The sequence below is a fragment of the Lepidochelys olivacea genome (assembly GCF_965140295.1).
Source record: "Lepidochelys olivacea isolate rLepOli2 genome assembly, chromosome: 13".
Taxonomy (NCBI): domain Eukaryota; kingdom Metazoa; phylum Chordata; order Testudines; family Cheloniidae; genus Lepidochelys; species Lepidochelys olivacea.
Window position 1 is genome coordinate 19,926,080 of NC_140423.1, and position 20,658 is coordinate 19,946,737.

The 20,658-nt window shown below is 46.7% G+C and overlaps 1 protein-coding gene across 1 annotated transcript in view; it reads right to left on the bottom strand.

Moving 5' to 3' along the window:
* Window positions 1–16,254, bottom strand: part of LOC311530000 (adenosine deaminase-like) — a 36,877-nt gene extending 20,623 nt beyond the window's left edge. Inside the window, exons 1-2 of the mRNA XM_084646299.1 lie at window positions 16,131–16,254; window positions 1,385–1,446 (exon numbers count right to left, since the gene is read on the bottom strand). Of these exons, the coding sequence (XP_084502425.1) occupies window positions 1,385–1,446; window positions 16,131–16,178 (110 nt within the window). The 5' untranslated portion in view covers window positions 16,179–16,254. The remainder of the gene's footprint in view (window positions 1–1,384; window positions 1,447–16,130) is intronic.
* Window positions 16,255–20,658: the final 4,404 nt, after the last annotated feature.

A 20,658-nucleotide genomic window follows, 5' to 3' on the forward strand; every position in this document is an offset into this window, starting at 1 on the left:
TTGTTTAAAATTATAGAGCCAGGTCCTGAAGTTGTTAATTATTTATCTAGCCACTCATCAAGTGTATACGTCAATTAACCAGAGTTTGCCTCCCCGACAGCACATCTGCTCCTTCTTGCTTAAGCCAGCAATGAAGCCATAGCACTGAAGACTTTCCCTGGCAATGTGTTACAACTAGAATGAGACAATTGTTTTTCTGCAGAACCAATTTTTCCCTCCTCCAAAAAGCCAAAAAAAACTCCAACCCCATAGATTTGGTTTGAATTTGGCATGCTGGGAATAAAAGTTTCAACTTTTCTTCATTTTGGAATGTCCCTCGATTTTAAGAAGTTTAAAAATTTCAAAATCAAAACCAAATATTATGGTTGACATGACAAACCATTTTTTCCAACATTTCAGGTTGGCAAAAATTTCAGCACATTTTCATTTCAGGTCAACCAAAAAAACAATTTTTTTTCCAGACATGCCCCTGAACCATATATCTGGTTATCCACACAGCCTGAATTATACCATCTGCCTGGTTTTGAGATGGCAAGGCAGGATTAAACAGAAAATTTACACTGAGTGCTGAGAGAGAAAACCTCTGTTGAAAACACAAATACTAGCATTAATAGTGTGGCAAGTACAACTGACCCAGCCAATTGCTTTCTGCAGACCCGGAACTGGCAGTGGCAATGCTGGTGCACTAAGGTTGTTTGCACTTTGCAGAACTCTTGCAGTTATTAATGTGACAGAACACTGTGCTGTTTAACGGATATATTTAGAAATGGGCTAATAACTCATTCTTTCTAAATTTGTTTGGAAGCCTGACCACAAAATCTGTTTCCTCATCTAACCTGCTCATGTTGTTGTCTATAGCTCTGTGGCTTGTGAGCATAAGGAGAGGGGCACTAGGTCACTGTTTGGTTACATATTTAACACCAATTCAGTCCAGGTTCCCTACCACACTATTAGAAAGTGGTCAGCTCTGTGCATCATACACTCAAGTCACAGCACTGGTCTACACTGCGACTAGGACATGCTAGTGACAGCCATTTGTTGTTTGCACATTTCAAGCAGAGTTTCCCTGACGGGCATGGACAGAGAACTTTTTGTCTGAGAATTGGGATGTCAGAATCAGGGGTGGGGATATACAGTGATCTATAGGATAGACTGTTGGCAGGGCTTAGTAAACAAAAAATCCTTGTCTTTGTCAGCTAGAATCTTGCTAATGGAAAGGATGTATAAACATAGTTCTAGCTAACACTGGCCTAATCAGCAAGGACAGGGCCAAATTCTAGGAGTTTTCCTTTTTACATGGAGGCGCCTCTGTTCAGGAAATCTTTAAAAATCAAAGCACCCAGCTAAACACACTGAAGCAAATTGTTATTTTTAAACAACTCACTTGCCAAAGTATAATATTGTTTCTGGCTTTATGGCTCCATCCAGGTGGACATGAAGTTCTACCTGTAATAAAAATGAGTAAATTAAATAAATAAATAAATAAATATTTTTTAAAAAAAAGACAAAGAACAATGACACATTCATATAACTGTGAAAGTAATCTCTGGATCAGAAGACGCTACAAATACAACCAGTGTGGTGGAGTCACAAGATGGGAGCTAAGAGAGAGAACATAGAAAGCTACAGAATATAGAAAAGATACTTGATAAGTGTAAGTTATTTATTGAATGTCTGAAAATTGACAGAATTGGATTCACTGTTCTTCCTGGAGGTCACATTTTTAACATTCCTTTACAAGCAAACTCTGTTTCCAGGAATGTTTACACTGCTCAGGAAGTTGTCCTACTCATATTTGGTCCCCCAATAAGTAGGGGTGGGGGAGCGACATTTGCTTCTATCCTGCTCCATCTTGATATTCATAATCTCTTAAACCAGTAGCCCTCATCCGTTCCAGACCACTGTACCCCTTTCAGGAGTTGGATTGGTCTTGTGTACCCTCAAGTTTCACCTCGCTTAAAAAACTACTTGCTTACAAAATCAGATATAAAAATATAAGTGTCACAGCACACTAATACTGAAAAATTGCTGACTCATTTTTACCACATAATCACAAAATAAATCAAATGGAATATAAATATTGTACTTACATTTCAGTGTACAGTGTATAGAGTGGTATAAACAAGTCATTCTCTGTATGAAATTTTATTTTGTACTGACTTTGCCAGTGCTTTTTATGTAGCCTGTGAAAAACTAAGCAAATATCTAGATGAGTTGATGTACCCCCTGTCACGGAGTCCCCCGGGCAATGCTTTGGGACTGCTCCCTACGAAGCCAGGCAAGACTCTGGTGAAGTCTCCTATCTGTGAGCAGACTGTCTGCAGGGCAAAAAGCTCACACAGCTTCCACCTTCCTGGGTCTGACCTTCGAGGATTCAGCATCCTCTGCCCCTCCGGGCGCTTCCCACAGCGAGTTCGCCCAGGCGGGGTCCTGGGGAAGCCAGAGGGTCCTGCACCCCAACTTCGCAGTCAGACGTGACTCTTAGCCAGCCAGGAAAACAGAGGTTTATTAGATGACACGAACATGGTCTAAAACAGAGCTTGTAGGTACAGAGAACAGGACCCCTCAGTCGGGTCCATTTTGGGGGGCAGTGATCCATCCTCCTCAGAAATGTAAAAACCCCAGCGCCCGCCACCCTGCTGAAATGGGGAACAGAGCCATGGGGAGCCCTGGCACCCCCTGCGAGGCAGAAGCCGGGAACAGAGCTGCAGGGCTGAAGCCCTGAGCCCAGGCACCCCCTGCAAGGCTGAAATGTAAAAACCTGGCAAGTTTTGAATTATTGGGCTCCAATTCCATTCAATTATTGAGTCTTCACAGAGGTGTCACTCCTTGGGGGTTTTGGTGGCCACACAACCCTTTGATGGAATTACAGGCTTGAGGCTCACTATGCATCTTTATTCCACATTGTACCATGTACAAAATCCTAGCAACATGCATCTACAAGTTCCTAGCTCATCTCAAACATTTCCTGCAAAAGCGACCCACAAGTGACAGCAACATTAAGTAGCTTCCTTTAAATTGTGGGCCACCTGCCTCTACCCTCTGTTGCTATTGTAAACAAGACACTGGTAAACTGCAGCAGGAAAGTAACAAGGTTCCACTCCATGTCTCCGGGAGAGGGTTCTCTCCCCCTCAAATAGCTTGCAATAAAACAGGGATAATAAAGTTGGGTGAGGGGCATCTGAGCAAAGTAGCGTGCAGCTTGCAAGGAAAATGCCCAGCATCCTCAGATTCCCTGGGCTATAAGGAACTAGCAAAATCTGACAAAAGCCTTGTCTATCCAAATGAAATGGACAAGTAGGGAACTGGATAAGCACAGAACTTTTTGCGTTGTTTATCATGGCTGATCGACTCTTTGTTTCACTCTGCCTCCTTGGGACTGGGGAAACACCATTCCCTTTCCCAGAAACTCTTCTGCCAGGTGCTATTGGTTCTTGAGGACGGGGATGACCGTTACAAAGATCTAGCTCTTCTTCTACCCTATGCAGTCCAAACATCCAGTGATGTCTCATCCAGCTTCACCACTGCTGGGGAACTTGGCCCGCATCCACTGGTCCATCGTTGGCTCTCGCTCATTACTCTGAGCGGGGTCCTTATCAGGTACTACTTCAAACTTTCCATTGAAGGGCAAAGGGGTGCACACTGACCCCACCTGGCACCACCTGCAGGGCCACTCCAGAGATTGGTGGATTCACAGGATTGAGCCAGATCTGAGAACTTTGCTACACGATGCCTGGTGTGACACGATCAACCATGGTCATTCTGGCTGGCACACTGGTCCTCAGTAGACTAGGTATGTTTGGGAAAATCATCAACGTATGCAAGGGACATGACCTTATTTTAGATCAATGAGTTCTCCAACAACTTAGGACTTAGATAAATCAGCTTTCACTGGACCACATCTCTACACAGAGAAGTGCAAATAAGCTAAAGCAAGCAGAGAACTAAGGAACATTTATATTATACCCTTAGAGGGGCCAGAACAGTGAGAGATGGAAGAGGCTATGCTCTCAAATACATTGCCCTGCATGACAGGACAGAGGAAACAGCTATAGTATATACAAAATGATATAGTACTAGTAAGGCCTTGCAGTTTGGACTAAGTTATAAATGTGCTGCAGATCAACTAATTCTCGGTCAGGATTTTGCCTGTTGCGCAATGTTCCCCCTGAAAGATCCCCTCCAGCTGGTGCCCTCACATAGTACTGCCAAACAGGCTAAGCCTCCCTTGGCTAGAAGCAGGCTACATCTGCACTGGCAGAGGACAATGGAAGGGATGACTGTGCTTGTTGGTTTATAAAACTAACTCCACAGTGGGCCAAATCAGATAAAGCCGTCTCTTGAATTCCTTTGAGTGTTAACTCTTTCAGGGCTGCTTGACAAATGATGACCTATTGCTCAGTCCATGGGTCTTCATCAGTATTGCAACCAGCAACATGTTCTTCAAGCCATCTTTAAAGATGGCTGGGTAGATGGGACATGATGTGCACTTGCTTCCCTTCTGGAGATCTGGCTTCAAATCCTATTTGTGCCCTAAGAGAGTGAGCTTGTTGATCATCAGCTGGTTGGTCCATGTCAAAAATCCACTTTGCAAACTGTCACAATATTCAAGCCTTGTTGAGAAGAGAGATCCAAGACTGGACTAGCTGAGGCAATACTGAAGGTCAAGCGGGGTAAGCGTGCACAGAAAGTGCAGGTACCCAGCATACCTGGCTCTCAACAGGGCCATTTGCCCTTCACTTACATAATCAGTAAATTCACAGATGGCTTTTAAAAAAAGGCCATCAGATACGGTGACCCAGAAAAGTAGCCTTTGAGCCAGGTGACATATAGAGTGTTTATTCATTCTGTTTTAAGGCCTGATTTTCCTTTTCACTTACACCAAAGTTAGGGAAAGGTCCATGGAAGTTAATATGTAGGGGGGTAAATACCTGGGAGGGTGAAGAGCTATTTAAGCTAAAGAATAGCGTCGGCACAAGAACAAATGGATATGAACTGGCCATGAACAAAGTCAGGCTGGAAAGTAGAGGATGGTTTCTAATCAGAGGGATGAGGTTCTGGAACAATGTCCCAATAGGAATGGTGGGGGCAAACAACTTAATTAGTTTTGAGAGAGAGCTGGACAAATTTATGAGTGTGACTGTATGACGGGATTGCTTGTGATGGTAGGAAGCAGGGCTTAACAGCCCTGGGGCTCACTTCCAGTTTATATCGCTAAATGCTCATGCTCCAGGGTTTCAGCTGGCCAGCTGCAGGGGTCAGGAAAGGATTCCAAGTGTATTCTGGGGTAGTGGGTGGGGTTCAAATCTCCTTCCTTAGAAGCGTCAAGGATGGCCACAACTGGAATGGGACATTGGACAGAGTGGGCCAGGGCTTTGAGGTGGCACCAAGCAGTCTCTCTCAGAGATGCTTAGCTGCTTGGATCTTGCTCACACGCTCAGGGTTTAACTGATCACCACACGTGTAGTCTGGAAGGAGTTTCCCCCCCACGTCCAACAGGCACTGACTGTGGTGCGGGGGTTTGCCTTCCTCTGTATCATATGGGTGCAGGTCACTTGTCAGGATTATCTTGGTATATCTCACTTAATTTCCCTGCCACTGCAGAGGCCTCAGCCCCTCCTCTTGTCTGCCTGTGGCCATGGGTGGCAGGTATAACAGGGAAGGCAAGGCTGCCGCTGACCCGCCGCTGGACACCTGGGCTGCGGTGGCTGCGGCCCTTCCTCAAGACCCCCACCGCCTCCTCCACTCTACACCCCACCCCCACACAGGTCCCCACCGCTCACCATGTCCCTCGTCCTCCAGACAGGGGAGCGAGGAGGGATGTGGAGAGCTGGCAGACTGAGGAGGCTCAGCCAGGTGCTGGGGTCAGCAGCTTGGCTGGGGTGCACTTCAGGGACCCAAGGAGCTGGCACTAAAAGGGGCCAGCAACTTGGCCTTGGCCCAACTCTGGGGGGGCGCGTGGGGGCAGCTCGGCCCGGCAGGCACTTGGGGGCCAGCAGCTCAGCCCAGTGCTCAGGGAGACCAGCAGCTTGGCCCGGAGCTAGGGCAGGCCTGACTCTGGCAGGGGGTGCCCAGTGGCTGGAGGGGAGATGGCGGGGGGGGGGGGAGGTGGCAGCTTAGCCCAATGTGGCTGGGTCAGGCAGGTCGGCCGTGGCTCCTCCAGTCATGGGGGCCCCCTCAGAGTCAGGGCTTCTCCTTTTATGGGGTGGGATGGGGGTTTTGGGGCTCCAGTGTGCAAGGCCTTGGGTGGAAGGGGCAGGGCTGGCAGGCTAGCCTCCCCAAAGTGGGGTTCACCTGCCACCCATGCCTGTGGCACATAATAGTAGTCTCTCTTCCGGGCTACAATGCTTTGATCTAACGTTGGTTGTTGGGTTTGGTGTGCAGGTGCTGGGTGGTGTTGGTGGCCTGTGATATCTATGAAGGAGGCTGGAGTAAATGATCTAGTGGTCCCTTCTAGCCTTAAGATCTATTACTCTAATACTGATTTTTACTAACTGTGTAAATGAAATGGGAATGAGGCACTGTCAACCTTTCCCCTAACAATTTGACTTTCAGGGTTTCCTAAATTCAATCAGTGGTTGATTTGATCAAAACCTAAGGACCCAAATAATTTATATTAATGAGCACACAACTCTACCCATTATGCTGATCAATTGAAGCGGGTATTAATGGATAACCCAGTCAATGACTGTTTAATAATTAAAAAGGCCTTTAATCATCAGTCACTTTGCTCAGGTGTATGTATCAGCACATCATCAGCATTTTCTAAACCACCATATATTAACATGAACAATAACTGGACACTACAGTCATTGCATGCTGTATCCATTGACTCATTCAGTTATTGAATAACTTTGAAAACTTCAAGTAGAAAAAATTAAGAAAGGTCAAAACTCAGCATGTGGTAGGAGGAAGGATGACCTGTACACGTGAATATCCACTGTCTGAAGCCAAGGTAGTGATCTGAAAAGCGAAATCAAACTTTGACACTGCATGATAGCATCATCCACCCATTCTTGTTTTTTTCCCAGTAAACTGTACTTTGTCCCTATGTCAAAAGGCTTTCAGCAAATGAGAAAATTCTGGGAAGTCACAAAAATCTTTCTGTCATAGAAAATACCCATCCAGCTTGCAGCCTGTTGCTTCCTGGGCAGTGACTGAGTATGTGCAATATCTAGCATTAAACTGTCAATTCCATTCCCAAAAAGCAATTCCACTCTTTAGCATATCACACACACATACAGGGAGAAAACAGTCATCTTGTTTGGATACTACTATTTATAAATGGAAGCTCATCCAAAACTCCCTAATACTAAGACAGTGGTGAAATGGTTGTGGAAATGGCATCTAGATGTAGTCTCTAGAAGAAAGCTTCCTGTTAGGAGTTTTTAATGTAAATCATCGGTATTAGAAATGTGAGATCTTTACAGCAAGGTTACAGAAAATGCTGTTGATTAGACAGATGCCACATATTGCTTTCTCATCTCTTCTCTGTTACTTCATGTTGGGCGTTTGTCACCATTAAAAAAAGGCCCATCACACACATTGAACCTTGGAGGGTTCGGAGTAACACCTGCCCTACATTAGAAGTTCCTGGGATTTATTAGGGTTTGATAACTCAACAGCAATGCTACACAGTCTGTTGGACAGCATATGCATGTCGCACGCCGGCCTGTGTTCTCATCCCACTGTTCTGTCTGCTACCGCTGTTCTTTTGAATGGACAAAGTACTGAAAGTGCAGAGATTCCTGCTCTCAGAAGCACCTTGCTCAGCTGGTTCAGATGCATGCTGTCAATTAGGAACTAGTCATGCCTTATGTCTCAGGGAAGTTATAAGAGCTATGATGAAAAGCAGGCACCTTGATGCTAATTAGAGACAACTCATGAAATGAGGTCCTTGTCAGAGTACAAGCAAGGGACAACATGTTTCTACTAAGACACTGGGCCAGAAATTCTAATTTTCTACTATAGGTAGTATCTGTCCCCTCCCAAGGACTCTGAGTAACAGGAGAAAGTCATCCACTAAAGCAACAAGGGCTGTACCCATACCACATTCTAGACTGTAGCCTGACAGAGGAATCCAGAAGACTACTAGTTTTACAGACTGCTTTTTTCTAGCTTCTCAATTAGCTTGCTTAGGAAAAACAGGTTAGACATCCAAGCAGTTGTTAGTACAGTCTCAATGTCAAAAGATAGTTTCTTTGGTATTGTCTATTGCATGTTTCAGAGCGAGTGACAGATCCTTCTTGTCAAAACAGGGGTTGACCATATCTGCTCAGAGGAGTCTCAGATGTTCTGTACTCTTTTAGAATCCAGAAAGAGAAGGGGTCAGAGTCACAGGTGCTTTCTATGCTTCTTATGATGTCTTACGTGAACAGGCTGAATTCCTGGAAAAAGGGCATTATGTTTCTGGTCTTGACCTGTGCTTAGCTTGTTCTTGGTGGCCCATGAAGCCAGTCAAGTGATCAGTGAATGTCTCTATGAAATAAGATGATAGTTCTTGGCACCAAACGGTGCTACAACTGAGAAGAGGCAATCTGGGTTCACTAACGGATTCAGGATCTGGAAGAGTTATGCAAAGCATGACTTGGCTACCTATCAGATTCCAAATTACACAGCATTTTTTCCCCTGGATCATATCTTGTCTTTACTGGCTCCTGCTACTCCACTATTTTAACAGTCAGTGAGATGCATAAATGAGAGAAGCAGTCATTTATGCTTCAGATGGCAAAAAATTAAAGTAATCACTGTGGGTCAATTTCTGCTCTTAATGGCACTGACGAAATGTACTGATTCTCTGGAGTTCCATCATTGTAACTCCAAGTAGGATTTGGTGTCTAACGTCTAAGGATGGCTGGGGTTTGATGGCATGACTGTAAAGAGGCATCTCCCACCGGAGATGGCACACACATTACTGGAATAAAACATGCGTAAGAATACCTGTGTACAGACTTTTCTAAGTAGCTGTATTTTTCTGATGTCAGCTCAAGCTCAGAGGAGAAAAAACTCAGAATGAAAGAACATGAACCTTACAAGCATCTAGAGCATAATGGGATGATAAATAATGACCACCATCAAAAACAAATCATGCCAGACCAAACTAATTTCCTTCTGTCATAAATATAAAGGGAAGGGTAAACACCTTTAAATCCCTCCTGGCCAGAGGAAAACTCCTTTCACTTGTAAAGGATTAAGAAGCTAAGATAACCTCGCTGGCACCTGACCAAAATGACCAATGAGGAGACAAGATACTTTCAAAGCTGGAGGGGGGGGGGCAGACAAAGGGCTCTCTCTGTCTGTGTGATGCTTTTGCCGGGACCAGAGCAGGAATGCAGGTCACAACTCCTGTAAAAAGTCAGTAAGTAATCTAGCTAGATATGCATTAGATTCTGTTTTGTTTAAATGGCTGATAAAATAAGTTGTGCTGAATGGAATGTATATTCCTGTTTTTGTACCTTTTTGTAACTTAAGGTTTTGCCTAGAGGGATTCTCTATGTTTTGAATCTGATTACCCTGTAAGGTATTTTCCACCCTGATTTTACAGAGGTGTTTCTTTTACTTTTTCTTTAATTAAAATTCTTCTTTTAAGAATCTGATTGCTTCTCATTGTTCTTAAGATCCAAGGGTTTGGGTCTGTGTTCACCTATGCAAATTGGTGAGGATTTTTATCAAACCTTCCCCAGGAAAGGGGGTGTAATGCTTGGGGGGATATTTTTTTGGGGGGGGGAGATGTTTCCAAGTGGGCACTTCCCCTGTTCTTTGTGTAACACTTTGGTGGTGGCAGTGTTTAACCTAAGCTGGTAAGAATAAGCTTAGGGGGTCTTTCATGCAGGTCCCCACATCTGTACTCGAGTTCAGAGTGGGGAAGGAACCTTGACACCTTCTTTCACAGGATTACAGGCCTAGTGGATGGGAGGAAGCAGCAGATGTGATAGATCTTGATTTTAGTGAGGCTTTTGATATAGTTCCACATGTTACTCTCATCAACAAACTAGGGAAATGTGGTCTAGATGAAATTACTATAATATGGGTGCACAACTGATTGAAAAACAGTACTCAAAAAGTAGTTCCTGCAGGGGTCTGTATTAAGTCTGGTACTATTCAACATAGTTATTAATGACTTGGATAACAGAGTGAATAGTAGCCTTATAAAATTTGCAGATGACACCAAGATGGCAGGGGTTGCTAGGAAACTGGAAGGCAGGTTTCAAATTCAAAATGACCTTGAAAAAATTGGAGAACTGATCTGAAATCAAAAAGATGAAATTCGATAAAGGCAAGCGCAAAGCACCACACTTAGGGAGGAAAAAATCAAATGGAGAATAACTGACCAAGTGCTGAAAAGGATCTGGAGATTATAATGGATCGCAAATTGAATAGGAGATATGTGATGCAGTTGCAAAAACGGCTAATAGAATTCTGGAGTGTATTACCAGGAGTGTCGCATGTAAAATATCGGAGATAATTGGCCCGCTCTATTCGGCACTGGTGAGGCCTCAGTTGAGTAGCGTGTCCAGTTTTGGACACCAATTTTAAGAAAGACATGGACAAATCGGAGAGCGTCGACAGGAGAGCAACAAAAATGACAAAAGATTTAGAAAGCCTGACTTATGAGGAAAGGTTAAAAAAACTGGGCATGTTTAGTCTTGAGAAAAGAAGAAGGGGGCGGGGGGAGAGACACACCTGATAAGTCTTCAAACCTGTTAAGGGCCGTTATAAAGAGATCAGTGATCCATTGTCCTCCATGTCCTCTGAAAGTAGGACAAGTAGTAATCAGTTTAACCTGAACCAAGGGAGATTTAGGGTAGATATTAGGAAAAGCTTTCTAACTATATGGATAATTAAATACTGGAATAGGCTTCCAAGGCAGGTTGTTGAATCGCCATCGCTGGTGGTTTTTAAGAACATGTTGATAAACCTCTGCAATGGGTGTGTATACTCGGTCCTGCCTCAGGGTAAGGGACTGGACTAGACCTCTTGAGCTCCCTTCCAGTCCTACATTTCTGTGATTTCTGACTTCTGAGGAACTGAAAGAATAGAGGCATTTTCAGCTGTTTGAAATTTTAATGAGCTGTGCAGATGTTTATCTTTTACTTAACCTCTCACCCTGCAGAAAAACCAGGAAGATGGCTCAACAATGTGATGTCTCACATCCACTCTCTTTCTTCCCCCTTTCAGTTGAGGATAACTAACCACAGATTGAGAATTAGCTGCCACCCATTTGGATGAAGTGCCTATTGAAAGCTGAATTCTGTCCTACCAGCAGCAACCAAAGTAAACCAAAGATTGAAGCGAGTCAAAGATTCAAAAAGAGAGCCAGATTCTGATATCATTTATGCCAGATTTTGTACCACAGTAACTGAGATCAGAAGCTAGCTAAGAGGTGGCTTCTTTGGTGATGTTCTCTGCAAGAGACCAAGGATATGAAACTAAGCATCTATTTTCTATTCTTCCCTCTCTCCTTCTTTATGTTTTCTGCCCAAGTATAAACACAATGAACACCATGATTTGTGTACATAAAGTGTAACCTATGACCTTGCTTCAGATGTATTTGTACTGCAAATGGCTAAGTGAAATATCAGAGTACATTTTACAGCTGTGATCTGTGTGATGTCTTTGGGCAGACAGAAATTGTCACCAGCAAAGAACTGAACAAAACATACCCCCAAAAATAAAAAAAATCTGAAAGAGAAAGCCTGTTACAACAATGAAGGTTCTAAGAGAACAAAAATCACTCTATAACCCAAAGCCAGAGCATCCTTAGTACATATCCCAGAATCCTATCAACATGTGATTATCAGCACACAGTCACTGAAGCTTTATATATATATATATATATATATATATATATATATATATATATAAAAATGTAAGCTCCGAGTTTGATTTTTTCTAACAATGGACTACTTAGCCACTAGAGGTTCTCCAGAAAGCCTAAGTTTTAAATAATAAGCTATTAAGGAAAATGGTATGTGTCATGACCTTTATTTTTCATTAAATGAGACACACTGAGACCAGCTTAGACCCTATGCTTATTTCTGAAAAATTTAATGTCAAACATACTGCACATTACACAAAAGATGTATTTATCTAAATTCAATAAGACCAAGAAAACTTTTTGGTCTATGTTCATCTAACACAGAGTGTAAATTATTCTTTCAATGTGCTGCAAGCAGAACATTCTCAAATATCCTTTGTTTTAAATGGTGGTTATAAAGGTGATGGGAGGCTGGATGACTCAGGGAATTGAGAATATACACAGCATTTCACCTACAGATCAATGGCTCTGATGGAACTCATACTGATAGTGACTGAAAGGGATCATCTAACAGTAATTTTGTGGCCTCCATCCAGATCAAAGCAGACAGGTATCCACCCAAAAATACTACCACTAGTTTCCCCCTTTGTTGGCAGTAGCAACCAGGAGGCAAAGGACCACATGCATCATGTAGACTGAACTCTCCTCTGATCCTAATGGGGGAATTCCAGGTCAGCATTGAGCTACAATAGCAGGATAGCTTGGAGGAATCTTTCACTGCTGCTTCCCATGCTGTGCCCCTGGTCTGCCAATAAACAGGACTTCATACTCCATGTTCTGGTCTAGGCCCGGGAGGCCTGGCAAGGGTGCTCCGAAAAAGCGAGGCTCAAACGCGGCAAAGCGACGAATTATTGGCTTTACTGAACGTAACTGACACACCCGCAACGGGGACTCCAAGCGTTGCTGTCACGGAGGCGGAGAGCCCAGCGCACCAGAGCAATGCCTGGGACGGAGTCCAATGAAGGGGCGGGTAGCAGGAATTAATATACACTTAACATTATCAGCTCATGTATAATTACTACAGGGTTGTGCTCCTTTACTGGCAAGGGGCCGGTTGTGGACCGGTTTCGACCGGTTCCTCATGTCCGACACTGACCGATAGTAACCATCTGCATGAGAAAGCGTTCTTCCCTAGCTAGGCCATCACAGAGTCTTCCGCAGTCCCTTACACTCCATGACCATAAATTTGACCCCTTTTTCCAGCACTGATTTCACTAGGAGGCTTAATGGGTATATCGTAAGCTTGGGTAGTCAACAAAGAATCTTCCAGGTCATTCCTAGAAGGTCATCTCTCTTGCCTGCTTTTCCTGCTTGCTCACATTAACAGAAAGTTTAAATCTCAGTGTTAGACCTTTTTTCAATATGGAAATTAGTTCTAAAATAGCAAAATTTACAATCAATATTTTCAAAAAAAGAAAAGGAGTACTTGTGGCACCTTAGAGACTAACCAATTTATTAGAGCATAAGCTTTCGTGAGCTACAGCTCACTTCATCAGATGCATATCGTGGAAACTGCAGCAGACTTTATATATACACAGAGAATATGAACCAATACCTCCTCCCACCCCACTGTCCTGCTGGTAATAGCTTATCTAAAGTGATCATCAGGTGGGCCATTTCCAGCACAAATCCAGGTTTTCTCACCCTCCACCCCCCCCCACAAATTCACTCTCCTGCTGGTGATAGCCCATCCAAAGTGACAACTCTTTACACAATGTGCATGACAATCAAGTTGGGCTATTTCCTGCACAAATCCAGGTTCTCTCACATCCCCCCCACCCCCATACACACACAAACTCACTCTCCTGCTGGACAGTGGGGTGGGAGCAGGACAGTGGGGTGGGAGGAGGTATTGTTTCATATTCTCTGTGTATATATAAAGTCTGCTGCAGTTTCCACGATATGCATCTGATGAAGTGAGCTGTAGCTCACGAAAGCTTATGCTCTAATAAATTGGTTAGTCTCTAAGGTGCCACAAGTACTCCTTTTCTTTTTGTGAATACAGACTAACACGGCTGTTACTCTGAAACCAATCAATATTTTGTGATTTTTAGTTGTCTGGAGTGAGTCTGAAAAAACATTGTGAAGAGAGTGGTCACTTTGGATGGGCTATTACCAGCAGGAGAGTGAGTTTGTGGGGGGGGGGGGGCGGAGGGTGAGAAAACCTGGATTTGTGCTGGAAATCACTTTAGATAAGCTATTACCAGCAGGACAGTGGGGTGGGAGGGGGTATTGTTTCATGGTCTCTGTGTGTATATAATGTCTACTGCAGTTTCCACGGTATGCATCCGATGAAGTGAGCTGTAGCTCACGAAAGCTCATGCTCAAATAAATTGATTAGTCTCTAAGGTGCCACAAGTACTCCTTTTCTTTTTGAAAAAACATCCTTTGCCCTCCAATCTTGGATGGTGGGGAGACGACAGGATGCATGGATATAACAGACCATGAGCTAAACTTCAACATCTTATCCCTTACACCATTTTCTTTATAGGCTTTCTTGTGCTGCTAGATACTTTTCACTTCACTACTTGTACTGTTATCAACTCTATATACTGACAGTACTGCTGGGATATATTTGCTGGTGACTGTTGTGAAAGGATTCCATCAATCTCTAGCTCATTTAATGCTTGGTGCTTAGTTTAAATTATTTTTGCATTAACAATCTTTTTATATGTTGCTTATTTTCCTAAACATTGGCTATCCACAATCATCACTCGGGGTGGTGAGTTGTATGGGCCCGTGATGCCCGGGCTCCAGCAATATTCAGGGCCCAGGGGCCCAGCTCCACCAATGTTCAGGGCCAGATCTCTCCCCCGGCCCCGTTTGACGTCCCCACGCGCCTCCCCCGAATGTCCCCCGGTCCCTACTTAATACCCCTGCGCACCTCCCCAGGGCCCTGGAGCAGAGTCTCTCTCCTGCAGCTCCATGCTGCCTCCTGGCATCAACGGCCGCCGCAGGGTCCTAGTGACCCCCATGCACTACTGCCAGGGCAGGCTGACCCTGAGCCTGCCCTTCCCGCTCAGACCCTTTCATTTTCCAGCAGGACCCTTCACCAGCACAGGGGGCCTCCGGGCCGCAGTCACCGCTCCTGCCCCATGCTGGACAAGGGCAAGTCCCACCCCCAGTGAGGCTACAGTGAGGGGCAGCAGCAGGGGAGGAGGCGCACATGGGATGGCAGCCCCCTGGGCACCCACCACAGGGGAGGCGAAGGGGCTTCGTGTACCTGAGAGGGGCCCTAGGAGCATGTGCAGTGACAGTGGTGCGAGGTGAGTGTGGTGCAGGGGGGAAGTGGGGGCCCCTCCCCTGGAGCTCGCTGCTGCCTGCAGGGAGAGGGCGTGGGGGAATCCTCCTCGCAAGCCCCTACCCCGGGGCAGCCTGTCTGCACCCTAAACTCCTCATCCTGAGCCCTGTCCCACCTCAGAGCCCGCACCCCTGGCCAGAGCCCTGAGCCCCCCTCACACCCCAGAGCCCTCACATTTTTACATTATTTTTAAAAATATACAGTATATTGGCTTACAAGGCCGGGGGGCCGGACTTGGACCTGTTCTGGGCACCACCAAAAATTATACAAACCGGCCGCCCCTGCTCACTGCTATCAAAAGGCAGCAACAGCTGGTGCAGCTGTAGTTGGAAACTACAAACACTTGCCGTTACACGATGTCAGTGCTGTGCCAGCGACTCTCTCAGCAGCAAGAGGTATTGCAGTTCTGCTGTCAGACCAGGCTTCCTACTACAGTCCCTTTAGGGCGAGAACCGGACAGCATCTTCCCGCGTGCATAGACAGCGCCTAGCCCAATGTGGGTGCTGCTAACCGCAGTACAAATAATAAGTCAGCAGGATGAGCAAGAGAAAGTGGAAGCAGCAGAACACAAACGCTTACCAGCAAAATGGGGGGCGACAGATTCTGGCTGGCAAAGCCACTCAAGATAAATACAAGCCCGGCTGCGGGCAATGGCCCTTCCCGTGCGGTGCAGCTGGGTCTCCCCGCGTTCCGCGTGTCCCCGGGAGACCTAGGTGGGCTCGCGCCGCCCACCAGCCCCAGGGGTTCGGGGCTGGCCCGGCTCGCGTGGTGGCCACGAATCTGGCTCTAGGCAGGGCCCCCCACTGCCCCGGGGGGCAGGCACGTGCCGGGGTGCGGGGGGCTGCCCCACCGCGGAGCCGCCCGCCCACGGAAGGGACGCAGCCCCCGGCTCGGACCCAGGAGCACCCAGCACGGGGCAGGCAGCCGGCGCCCGGCTCAGAGCCGCAGCCGGCGCCCGGCTCAGAGCCGCAGCTCGCTGCCCGGCCCGGCCGTGCTGACCCGCTCGCTCACCTTAGGCAGGTCGAAGACGGGCGCCCCCTGCCCCGCGCCGCGCTCCATGCTGCAGCCGCGGCTCCCCTCCAGCCCGCTCTGGCGGGACAGCAGGGCTGCCGAGAGCTTGGAGCCCGGCCCGGCCCCGCCCAGCGCTCGGGCCGGCCCCGCCTCCCGGACAGCCGCCAGCGCCCTTTCCGCGGGACAGAGCTCGCGGCCCTCGGTGCTCCCAGCTGCTTGGGATCCGCCGCCCCCTGGCTGCTCTCTGCAGCCTGGCCCTGCCCCAGACCCCGCTCCCCTCTGCAGCCCGGGGCTCGCGCACGAATCTCCCTGGCAAGCAGCTTCCTCCTCTCTCCCCCAAACACCCGGGCCCCTCAGATCCCCTACAACTCCCTTGCAACCCCCGACGCCCCCTACTGGAGGCTTGGCGGAGGTGCCCGCTGTCCGGAGAAGCCCTGAGGTGGGCTGCAGTGAGTGAGGCTGGGGGCTGCTGCTGGGTTGAAGGAGAGGAGATGACGCCTGCAGCCAGGGCCCACGGTGCCACCATCGCCAGCTCTGTCAGACCCGTCGCACCCTGGCACAAAGCAGGGAAGAGAGAGAAAACCAGGGGTCCATTGCAGCCCAGCCTCCAACAGCAGCCCGGGGAGGGTAGCCGGTCCTGGGAGACCTGCGTGCAGGTGCCAAACCACTGCAGAAGGAACCAGCACCATTGTAGTTACAAGAGAGGGGGAGCGTTGTGACATTTGCTGCCAACACATTATTTGCTCTGTTTGTGTATTAAACTCCTTTCCCCTCCCTTTGTCTTTCCTATCTGCTTAATGGGATCCAGCTCTAAAAACAAAGGTATCTACCACTTGGGCTGAAGGTGAAGCTCCATCTGCTGCCATGTGACCATTCATTTAACTCTGAGTTACAGAGACAATGTTTAAAATTGAAGTTCCTTGTCCCTCAGTCGATAGAGTGGCCTGGCTCAGTTATCATCAGCTGGTATTGATGTTTTTCCAGTTGCTACAGAAAACCTCGAACTGGTTGCCCCTCGTGTGTTTTTGCCTTTTAGCCCATAACATCAAAGTCAGGGACCCTGTCAGGCACTTACTATTAATAGTTATAATGAGGATGCAGCCTGAACAGGGGTTTTTTCAGTCCTGGAGTTGCTGTGTGTCTCTTAGTGGAAGATGGTGAGGTCTCTATTGGCCTGGCATCTTGTTCCCTGCCAGCCATGCTTTACTGCTAAATAAACATAACTCTAGACTCTTCAGGCCAGATTTTTAAAGATATTTAGGCACCTAAAATAAGCACCCAGGAGGATTTGGAATCAATGGGTATTAGGTATCTAGGCCAGTGGTTCTCAAACTGTGGGTCAGGACCCCAAAGTGGATCACAACCCTGTTTTAATGGGGTCACGAGAGCTGGCTTAGACTTGCTGGGGCCTGGAGCCAAAGCCAGAACCCCACCGCCCAGGGCTGAAGCCCGAGGGCTCCAGCTCTGGGTGGCAGGACTCAGGTTACAGGCACCCTGTTTGGGGCTGAAGCCGTTGAGCTTCAGCTTTGGCCCTCCTCTCCCCACCCAGGGTGGTGGGGCTCGGGTTTTGGCTCCCACACCTCAGGGCGGTGAGGCGTGGGGGAGAGGAGGCTCAGGCTTTGGCTTCACCCTCCTGGGGTCATGTAGTAATTTCTGTTCTCAGAAGGGGGTCGTGATGCAATTAAGTTTGAGAACCCCTGATCTAGGCAATTCTGAAAATCCCAATGGGTGCCTAACTATTTTTAAAGATCTGGCACTTCATAACAACACTAACCCTTAAAGCCAAACTATAATCAAACTCTGCATCTCCCTTCAAAATGAACCCTTTAGTCTCAGCTCTGTTTTCTCTTTATGGCTAACCCTCGGCCTTCCCTCTCCAATACTGTACCAGCAACATCAAATATTATTATAGCTCAGACGTCCCCTCTTCCTTTTTGCTATCTTTTTTCCTAACTCTGGGCGGGGATAATTTTTCCCCAAACCCTCTCCTTACAGTCACCAGGAAGCCCAGCACCTGGTCAGGAACATGGCAGCCTACCTTTGTCACCATATCACTCTGTTTTCTATGGTGAGGCTTTGAAAGGTGCTCTCATAGGCAGCAAGTTATAGGGGCCCATGGTGCCCATGCTCCACCAATATTCAGGAACGTGGGCCTGGCTCCACCAATGTTTGGGCTTATATTTAATCAGAGTTGTCCTGTCCATAGGACGGACCAGGGCAACCGCCCCGGGCCCTGCGCTTTGGGGGGCCCTATGCTTCAGGGGGACGCAGGGTCCACGGCAGCCTGGGGGGTTAACAGGGGGCCTAGTACCAGCAAGCACCCCAGCCCCAGCCCGCCCCCCTCTGCCCCGCCCCCACTCCAACCCTTCCCCCAAACCCTCACCCTGCCTCTTCCCGCCCCTGCTCTGGCCCATTCCACCCCTTCCCCCAAGCACCCGCTCCTGTCCTGCCTCTTTCCTGCTTCCACCCCCCTCCCCTGAGAGACGCCAGGAGCCGGTGGGGCGGATTGGGCTGGGGCTGGGTTGCTTGCTGCTGCTGGCGCCAGGCACCCTGCTAACCCCCCAGGCTGCCCTGGACCCCCATCCCCCTGAAGTGTGGAGCCCCCCAAAGCACAGGGCCCGGGGGGGTTGCCCCAGTCAGTCCTATGGATGGGATGGCTCTGCTTGGACCCGTTCTGGGCACCACCAAAAATTATACAAACCTAACACCCAGGTATGTGGCTCCCCCCCTCAGAAAGCAGATATTGACCTGCCCACACATGTGACAGGATCAGGTATTAGACTGAATGGAGCCATTTAGAGGGCAGGACTGAGTTTCTCTTTGTCAATATTGGAACACCATTTAAACTGGCATTGAAGAAACACCAAGGAATTTTCTTCTGATTCTGCTTTATTAATTTAATAAGTCTGCATATCCAAACACACAGACACTGACCTGCCCACATATATGACAGGTAAGTACACACAGGTTCTCAGACCCTTTTCCTTTCTCTCTCTTTATTAATCCTTTCACAGGCCTCTAATCCTTATTCATGCATTACAGTTTTTAGACACCGCAGGCACAGAAACAGTACTATGGCTTTGGCCCGAGTCAATCACAGGAGAGAGTTTCATTTCTTACTATCTTGCTTTACGTGACAAATTTTAAATGAATATAATACATTTGTAGATTTTAGCCCTTGTGAAAGGTGCTGGATTGAAAGCCCTGGATACTGAAGTAGTCTGTTTATCTGCAAGCCAGATATAACATGGCAACAGTACTGCGAGCTTCCTCACAATGGACAGTAAACCCACAGCATGTGTCAGGCCTAACACATTGAAATCCTTCAGTGGGCACATCTACTTCAGCTGGAAGGTTTTCTTGGTACATCTTGAGGAAACAGATCCGCGCTAACTCTGATAGAGCTAATGTGCTAAAAACAGCAGCATCGCTGAGGCTGCACAAGCAGCTGGAGAGGCTAGCTTTGCCGAGTATCTACCTAAGGTTTCAGAAGGGATCACAGTTGGTAGCCCATCCTGCCTTGGCCACACTTCTATTTTTAGTGCACAAGCTCGATCAGAGCTGGCACAAGTACGACTCCCTGAGCTGGAAATTACAACAGAGATGCCAAAAGCTTTTTTAAACCATATTTGTGCCTGTTTATACATGCATTGTAAACCCAGCTAGGACAGGGAGAATAGTTTAATTTAAGGAAGCTTTATTTTTCCAAACATTTGTGGTAGCATACATGTGTACACTGTTAACCTCTTTCTTTGCTTACATACCATAGCAAGGAATAATATTTTACATGTATATAGCACCTTTCTTTCCTATGTATCCCAAAGCTCTTTACAAACTAAGGCATCCATTACCAGGGGACCTACAATATCTATACATCTTATTCAGAAGACCCCTACACAGGAAACTGCATGTATATTACGCACAAAAACCTATGTTAAAAAACTTTATTAAGTTTGCAAAGTCAAGCATTCAAAAGTTAAGAAATGCAAATATTAAGATTGCCTATGCAACCTTAATTTGGCGCCCTTGTGCGTATGCATTGATAGTCTTTAATTACATGATCATGTAGTGTTTTTTCCATGGCTGAAATGTTTTGGCTGACAATTTCCAGAAAAATTCACCCTAAGGCAGGCATCTGGTATGCAAAATTTCAGCCCAAATGGTTAAAGTTTCATAAATTTAAAAACAATTGAAAAAAGGATCTTCTAATGAGAAGTGTTGAGCAGCTTAGCAGTGCTGTCAGCCCCACCTATAATGTAATACCTTAGAAGCAGAAACTGTTGAGTGCTCTGCTGAGATTTGAATCTGGGGTTGCAGGTATTTCACATCTGAGACTCAGGTGTTGTGTAAAAACAAAGTTGCAGCAGTTTAACTAAAGGGGTGTGTTTTAAACTGATTTAACTAATCTGCTGTAGACCCTTGTGAAGGCACTCTTAACTCAGTTTAAACCTGATTTATATCAATTTAGCTTATTTCAGTATGGAATAGACTTTAGCTAAAATCGATATAAGCCAGGTTTGCACTGATT